Source organism: Scaptodrosophila lebanonensis, unplaced genomic scaffold, assembly GCF_003285725.1.
Source record: "Scaptodrosophila lebanonensis strain 11010-0011.00,11010-0021.00 unplaced genomic scaffold, SlebRS2 tig00000089-arrow-pilon, whole genome shotgun sequence".
NCBI lineage: Eukaryota > Metazoa > Arthropoda > Insecta > Diptera > Drosophilidae > Scaptodrosophila > Scaptodrosophila lebanonensis.
Window position 1 is genome coordinate 606269 of NW_022060565.1, and position 8423 is coordinate 614691.

An 8423-nucleotide genomic window follows, 5' to 3' on the forward strand; every position below is an offset into this window, starting at 1 on the left:
GCTGAGGCCGAGCTCTGCACATCCTGCTTCTTGTCCACCACATCGAGAGTATCGAGCTACCCATCCAGCTGCCCGCTTGCCTGCTTGCCTTGCTTACCAGAGAGACAGCCCGACAGCCCGACAGCCAGCCATCCAGGCAGGCAGCCAGCCAGCCAGCCTGATTCTTCATTGCCGCCTCTATGTGTTTTCCGCTGGCTAATTTGAAAACCAACTCATAACTCAACTCATCAGGCAGACCCAGACCGCGGCCGCGTTCGTGGTCGGTCTCTCGTTCGGCACAGTTCGTTTTGACCAAGTTGCTCGTTTGATGTGTTTTGAATATGCCAGGGAGCTGGAAGCGCTGCAGCCCGTGGTCGAAACCAAGACCGAGTCCAAGGCAGCGCGAGCGACGTAATCAATATTTATTTTCGTTTTGTGCATAATACATCATGTTGTAAGTGCAATTAATTTGCAAGCAGCAAATGCAAGGCAGAGTTTCAATTTTTTCTTTGCCATGTTGAGCAAGTTTCGTCATTAACATCATTAGCATCATCAGCATCGTCCTTCTTGTGGCTCGTTTGCCTACCCGCAGCTTTTTCCTTTGCCATCGCCAGTTACAGATTAGAGTGCCGGCAGTCAGCTTTATATGCTGGTTATGATTTTTACAGCATTGCGTCTTAATTATGCCGTTTAAATTATGACAACAACAACTCGGGCAGCGCACTTCTGCGACCAATTTATTTCACCCATAAAAACCAAACTGAAAATTGAAATAACTTTGGAGAGAAGAAAAAATCACTCGATCGTTTCTACTTTGCATTTTTATATTTATATTTAGAAATTCATTTAAACTATGCATTTTTAAATTAAATTTATTTTCTTTTATTACAAAAACTAATTAACATTTGCTTGATATTTTCAAAAAAAAAAAAACTTAATCATAAATAAAATAATAATAATAGAAAAAAAAATGTTCGTACTGGTTGTAGAAGGTACTTAAAGTTTAGTTTTAAAAAAAATGGCCTGGGCCTAGTCTAAAAAAATCAGCTAATGCTAAACAAAAATCTGAGGCTATATACAATTGAGGCACTTGGTTCTTAACTTTTTGTTGTTTTACTTTCCCTACCAGACAATTCACTAAACAACGTCGTCATCATCATGTCCTTTGCTTGACTAGAACGAAAAAGTTGCGCATTGCGCCTGCTCTCTCACCCCTTCTCTGCCAGCCATTCGCTCTACTGGGACTGCCACAGAGAGATATAGTCGAGTATTTCCTCATCGTCCGGTGTGCAGTCCTCCTCCTCCAGATTGAAGTGCTCGTAGGGCTCGAACTTCAGCTGTAAGTGCGCATCCAAAGGAGATTGTTGCGCATGCGCCTCGACCCCTGGGGCGGCTGGTGGGGACAGCTGCTGTGGTGCCGCCTCATAGGTGCCGGAATCGAAGGACATGCTGGAGTTGAACGAAGATGTCGGCGAATGGCAGCCCGCAGTTTCGAGGGTGGCGCCGACGGCGATGCTGTTCACCTGAGTGGGTGGCGAGTAAGCATTGAGGGAGATGGGCGTCAGTGGATGATTGGGAAATTGCTGCCGCGTCAGTTGCTGTTGCTGCTGGAGTGGTGTGGCGGCCAAGGTGCTGCTGTAATACAGAGGCAGGGGCATGGATGTGGTTGTGGCTGGTTGACTGCCAACGGTGGTGGCTGCACTGGTGCTGGTTGTGATGGTGTTGAAGGAGCTGGAACTGGCACTTAGGCTGCTACTGCTGCTGCTATTGTTGCTGATCAGATCATCGTCGTCGTCATCGTCGTCATCATCATGGCACAAGCTACTGATGGGCAGGGGCAGGGAGTTGTTGGCGCTGCCGCCATTGCTGCCACCATTCAGATCATCGACCAGATCCTGCAGTCGGCGTATGTACTCCACAGCAATGCGCAGCGTGTCCACTTTGGATATCTTTTTATGGGGTCCGCGTCCGCCGCCCTTGGTTAGGTCAGCAATGATGGACTGTGGAATGTGCTGGCGCAATCGTGCGAAACTATTGTTCACCTGCTTGACACGATTACGCTCACGGGCGTTGCGGCGCTGCACAGATTGCGACTGATCCACGCTGTAGGGTGCACCGCCTCCGTTGTTGCCACTGTGTACGGCAATGCCGCCACTGCTGCTGTTGTTGCTGCTGCTGCCGCTAGAGCTGCCACGGGGCGAGTACTTGCGCGTCTTAATGCCAATGCCACCCATCGCTGTCGTCAGAGCAGTTGTGGACTGACTCTGATCGTTGGGCATTGGGGCAGGCATAATGTGCTGATAGCGATACATTTTTGTGGCCCCACCAATTGTGGTAGGAAATAGATCGTTGCTGGCGTTGATGCTGATGCTGTTGCCCTTAGCGCTCGGATTTGTGTTGAACACGACACTCGACATTGTTTGCAACGGCAAACGTAACACAATTGTATTGCAAAAAAAAATTATAGTACTATAAATCTTTTATTTTGAATAACACGCAGACGAGTTGTTGTTGTTGTTGCTGTCGTCTTGGTAACTCAACAACTTTTGGGCGCACTCTAACAAAGGTCTTTCAAGAAATGTTGGACGTTCGTGCTACGCTACGCTTTGAACTTGATCGTTTGACACCTTGCACAAGAATGAGTCCCTTCGTCCTAAACCTTCATGTTTTGTACCTTTTCGCTTTGGCAACTTGCGCATGAGCAGAGGCGCGCGCGTTCGCTCTCTCGTGCCCTCTCTTTCGTTCGCTCTGTTGTGCTCTCTAGCGCTGGCTCAGTACCTGAACAACGCACTCGCACTCAGGTAAAAGCCGGCTGGGAGTGCAACCATAACAACAACAGGCGAGCCGGCAACTCGAACGAGAGCAGACAGCGACGCAGGGCTCACAGGCAGGCAGGCAGGCAGACAGGCAGACACGGGCAGTGCCAGCACTTATGTATGCGGAGAAGCCACAGGTAAGATATGAGCGCTCTCCCATACTCCCGCTCATTTTGTTCTCGCAATTCGCTCTCTGCCACTCGATATGATCGACGACTGCTTATCAGTGGACTCGAGCTCAAGATCGAGTATCCTACTCGCCTCTCGTAACTGTTCCCAGTGGCAGGCTTTGAGCCACTTGCTTAGGCTTTACACTCAATGTCTGTACGTGTATTCTGATTGAGCACGCTGGGGCTTTGTCTTTGTTGAGCAGGCAGGATCGGCTTACATACGAGCATTTCAGCTGTCCTGCGCATTTTCCAGAATGATTTTTATATGGCGGTGGCAGCGTCCAAACTTTGTCCGCCAACTTCAATGACTGGCACTGGCTGGCTGTTGGCACGCCAGAAATTTGATTTCCGTGTTAATTAACTTAGCAAAACCTTCTTGGCCCGACATTTCATGTGCAACTCACGCACGCCCCTATATTCATTAGCGCCAGTTTTGCAGTTGCTTGTTGTTGGTGTTGTTGCTGGGAGCAGCGCCCACAAGCGCAGTAGCAACAACATCACCAAGACGCTTTGGCATGCGCGAGCCCAACAGTTAGTTGTCGCAGTTGTTGCAGTTGTAGGTGCCGGCGACATCGGCACGGCACGGCACGAAGCGGCCTGGCCTACCTGTGTCCAGGACTGCGGTTCGCACTTATTAGCTATGCAGAACGAGACATCAAAAGGTGTTCGAACAATTTCACATATTCCTCTAATTAAACGATCAACAAGATCACAAGTTTTTCATCAACCCTACCCCTTGCGTGCCAAGCTTCAGCTTGGCGAACTCAACAACATTATGATCGATGAATATTAAGATATACGAGTAGTACCTGTAAAGAGTGTGAAGACCGGAACTAACGACCATACAACTAAGCTATCAAAAAATCTAATGAATAGTGATCAAGCAGTAATGATCAATAAGATTAAATACATTTTATTTTATTAGCTGGAAACTATGTTAAATGTAAGCTGTAAGGAAAATTGTAAAAGTATTATCTATTATAAAATTGTATGATCAGTTATAAGTGTGTTTTCCTTAGTTCGTACTTATTAGCTTTTCACATATTCCTCTAGTTAAACGATCAACAAGATCAGAAGTTCCTGTGAAGTTTGAAGACCGGAACTAGCGATCATAAGTTATCAAAAAGTTGAATGAATAGTGACCAAGGAGTAATGATTTTTTTTATTAAATGGAAACTATGTTAAATGTCACCTGGAAAATTGTAAAAATCTTATCAATTATAAAATTGTATGATCAGTTATACTTGTAAGTGTACTTAATAGCTATTCACATATTCCTCTAGTTAAACGATCTACAAGATCAGTAGTCCCTGTACATAGTGCGAAGACCGGAACTAACGAGCATATGTTATCAAAATATGAATGATCAATTGACCAATTCACATGTGATCAATAAGATTTCATTTAATTTAAGATACAATTTAATAATTGTCCAACATAGGACAGATCTTAAATAAAGATGAAAGATTCAAAACAGAACAAATAAGATTTGATAAGTGTTATTTTTTTAGATGGAAGCTATGTTAAATGCAATCCGGCAAATTGTAAAGATCTTACTAATTCCAAAACGGTATGATCTGCGATCACTGCCACCAGTTATGAAAGTGTTTTCCTTAGTTGGACGAAAGTGTGCCTGAGCTGCTGCTAGAATCAGTTTCAGTGGAGAATCAAGATACAAGCAGCATCTCTGCTGATCTCAACTTGATCAGCAATATGCATGGGAGCTGCAACATTATGATCAACTGCTGATGTGCAGCCATATCGGATGATCTCGTCACTTCCTAATGATCATTAGTGTACGCAAAATCCGCAACTTCCGTACGTTTTGACAAAACTCAGTCAGCCACCGGTGTCCTCTGCTTAATATTTGCACTCCATCCACGCTCTTTCCCGACGATCAATCGATGCTGGCCAGGTGTAAGTTGTAAGTCGCCGTCGCCGTCGTCGTTCAGCACGTTGTTGTTTTCATTGTTTCCACTTTTCAACTCGTTCCCTTTGTTGTTGGCCTGCATTTTCATGGCAGTGGCAGAGTGGCAGAGTGGCAGCAGCCACATATGTATATTTCATTGTGTGTCTGTATGTGTGTGGGTAAATTTTTTTGGTTTTTTTGCTGAAACATCATCGATCGGTTTTGGCTTTGGCTTCCACGGCTCGCTGGCCGTGTCAATTTACGCCGCATTTTCCAACTGCCTTTGACTCTTTCTCCTCGTTTCGATATGTCGCTATGTCAAGCATGACCAGCGGCGCTCCTCTCTGTACTTTGCATCCTTTCACATTCCTCTTTATTCCCATCTCCCATTTTATTTACATTTTTTTTTTTTTTTTGGCATTCTGCATTTTTGCATTTGTCTATTTTATGCATTGTAATGACATTCCATAGCGGTTGCTTGGACTTAGACTCCATTATTTTGGCATCATTAACACGTCCTTTGTTCCCATATATGGCTACGCAGTTTTGGAGATTTGTGCTACCGGCAACCGCTACTGATGCGGCATATCCTTGTGCCTTGCTTGCTATTCAAATTATTGTCATTGTCCTCCGACATTTGATAAATGAAATTTCGATTCTTTGGGGTTAATTCCGATGTGCAAAAATGCTGAAATGCCGAAATAGATGGGTTGAAGTGCATCCTGCGGCTTGTGTGACTGATGTGTTGACGTGCATTGTTGTTGTCGTAAATGCGGCTGCATTTTGTAGTTACAGCTGCACTGAAGAATTTATTATTGTGCAATCTGATACATAGAAATAAAATTAAATTCCATCTTAAATTGAGTAAGGAGTCCAAGTTCCATTGCCCATAAACTATTTACGAAATATTCAATTTCTAATTAAATACCAAGCACTACATTTTTATGACTGGGCTACATTTTTTGTACGATTGGTGTGGTTTCTACTTGTTTTGGCCAAACTTCGCATATAGAATATATACTCTCTCTAAGGACTTCTTCTATAGTACAATGTTTGGCAGCCAAAAATCCACTAGCTTTTTATGTGGAACATTTTAAGACGTATGTAATTGATTGAATCATTGAGATCATCATAATTTTTGAAAGGTCTATAGCTCCTTCAGCAATTTTCGCGGCAAGAAACAATCCTTCATTTATATTCCTAAGCAAGCAATAGCTTACATTATTTTAATCGGAAAACTATGTTAACTTTATGTGATAATTTCTACGATAAGAGTGTGGAAAAAAAATGCTGAAATAACCATAAAAGTAAAATAATATTTCTTACCAGCAAACTTTTTGTTGTTTGTAAAGTATGGATGTATTTTTATTAAGCTGCGGAACTATTAGCAATGCTTAAAATATTTCCTCTGATGTGGATTCGACTCAAGCTTATCGGCGAATTGCTCTAACAGTTGTTAGATTTTTGCAAAACTCGAGAACTATCTTTTTTCTTGTTTTATATACATACGTACACATTTTTGCAATACCTGTACATACACAATATTTATTTTTACATAACTAGCTCGCTGCCATCAATGGAGTGCCAAGTTCGTATTTGTAACATACAATGCCGGATCAGATATTGGAAATTCTTTCATTAATATAACTTGCGATCGTACTTTGTGGTCAAAACGTTACTATATATTAAAACAGGGACAAATCAACGATTAGGCCGCGCAAACGCACAACTGGTCTTTGCATTTCTTGCTCTCACAATTTAAAGCATTTCTAAATTAAAGATCATATACTTGTATGTAAGTAGTTTCTGTTTTCACAGCGAAATTAGCACGCTTTTCAAAATTGTATTTTTGAGCAAAAAATATTCGATTCTAGTTGGTTTTCTAAAAAGTTGGAATTAGGACTGGAACTTCAATATTCAAGCATTTGCCTAAATTGAAGTTCGGTTTAGTTGTTTCTAGGAAATGTACATATCAAAGTATTTTGATATTGCCTGGAATCGACTAAATTACATAGTAAATTAGATGATGGAAATTTCATTTCTGTTACAATTCCTGTGATAGGATTCTCCTGCTGCTTTGAGGTGGGGAGCTACTCGATCGTAGTTGCCCCGACAACGGGCAACAAACATGTTGCTACAATATCCTTAAACAACAGCAAACACATCAACGACAACAACATTAAACCTCAATGCAACGCCTGGAAGATTTAAATGCATAATTATTTTGATATGAAGCATAGTTCCGGAGCAGGACTGGTCCGAGCGACCTGTACGGGTGCGTGCGTTAATTGCGTGCTGGCACGATGGAGGGCGGCGGAGCGAGGGAGATGGAGTTGCTGCAGGACAGGCATATCCTGTGCTCTTGTTTTACCTACGTTGCTGTCTTTTCTTTTTTTTTTTGTTTAATTTCGTTTCGAAACTTGTTCAAAACTGGGAAACTGAAATGCAAAAATTAATGTTAATTGAAACAAGTTTCCGTAAGGACCTGTACGCGTGCCCGTATGTGTATATATATGTATGTACACACATATAGATATGTATATGTATGTGTGCATAGTCATGGGGAGCTCTGCAGCTAAAGGAATTATTGCTGCTCTCTTGCTTTTTCCAGTCATTTTCGTAGTTAATATTTTAATTAAATGCAGCGCGCTAACTGCGAGTGTTTCGCGTTTTGTGGCGGCCTCGGTGACCTGCAGGACGTTGGCAGCAGCATTGAGGCAACGGCAGGACTCGCTTAACAATGTCGCTGACGCGTGGCAGGTGTATTTACGCGACGCGATACGAGCATGAGCGGGAACAGAGGAGGCCGGTGTTCGTGCCCCGGCTTAGACAACAATTTAGGTGCATGTGTGTGTTCGTATTGCTGCTGCTGCCGTTGTTGTTGTTGTATCTGTATCTGTGTGCGTGGCAACGCAAGCTGAAAATGAAAAATAAACTCAAAAGCAACTCCAGAAACCAGCAGCGGCCGCAACATTTGCTAGGGGTTGGCGTTGGCTGCCGGGGATGCATTTTAAATGCGACGCTAGCCATCCAGCAGATACATTTGTATCTCTCCACCAATTTTTGTGGGGAAACCAACAACCAGCCAACAACAAACAACAGGCAGCAGACAGGCAACAGGCATTGAACTTTGCTAACACACACACACACACACACACAGCCCCGCAAAGTTCACGTCCACGCGACTTTTGAGCAAATCAAACGGTGTCGTCGGCGTTGTTGTTCTTGTTGTCTGTGCCTTTGTCTGCGACTTGAGCTTTCGACTTGTGATTTCTCTACCCTATGCGGTGGAATGAAAGGGCGACATTGAGTTTCAGGCAAGCTATGTTACACCTGGGAGCAGATCGCAGAAAGATTCCCACAAGTCCAACAATGTTTTCTCAGTCCAAAAAACGGTTAATTCCTTAAAGACTCTATGCTTTGTTATTTTCATTATAACTTAAATTTTAATTGGTCCGTTCCATGTAGCTACAAAACATCTAAAAACATCGTTAATATTTTTACTTATTTATTTATTATTAAATAAAGAAAATTCTATATATTAGTATT

At 43.0% G+C, this 8423-nt stretch overlaps 1 protein-coding gene across 1 annotated transcript; it reads right to left on the reverse strand.

Moving 5' to 3' along the window:
• Positions 1–1214: 1214 nt before the first annotated feature.
• LOC115626901 (achaete-scute complex protein T4) lies at positions 1215–2396 on the reverse strand. Its single transcript, XM_030522411.1, has one exon. The coding sequence runs from the start codon at positions 2394–2396 to the stop codon at positions 1215–1217; it is 1182 nt and encodes a 393-aa protein (XP_030378271.1).
• Between the last annotated feature and the right edge of the window lie 6027 nt (positions 2397–8423).

What these genes read in the sequence shown, in the direction of transcription:
- LOC115626901 (XM_030522411.1), bottom strand. Translation starts at nt 2,396, where the DNA reads ATGTCGAGTGTCGTGTTCAACACAAATCCGAGCGCTAAGGGCAACAGC.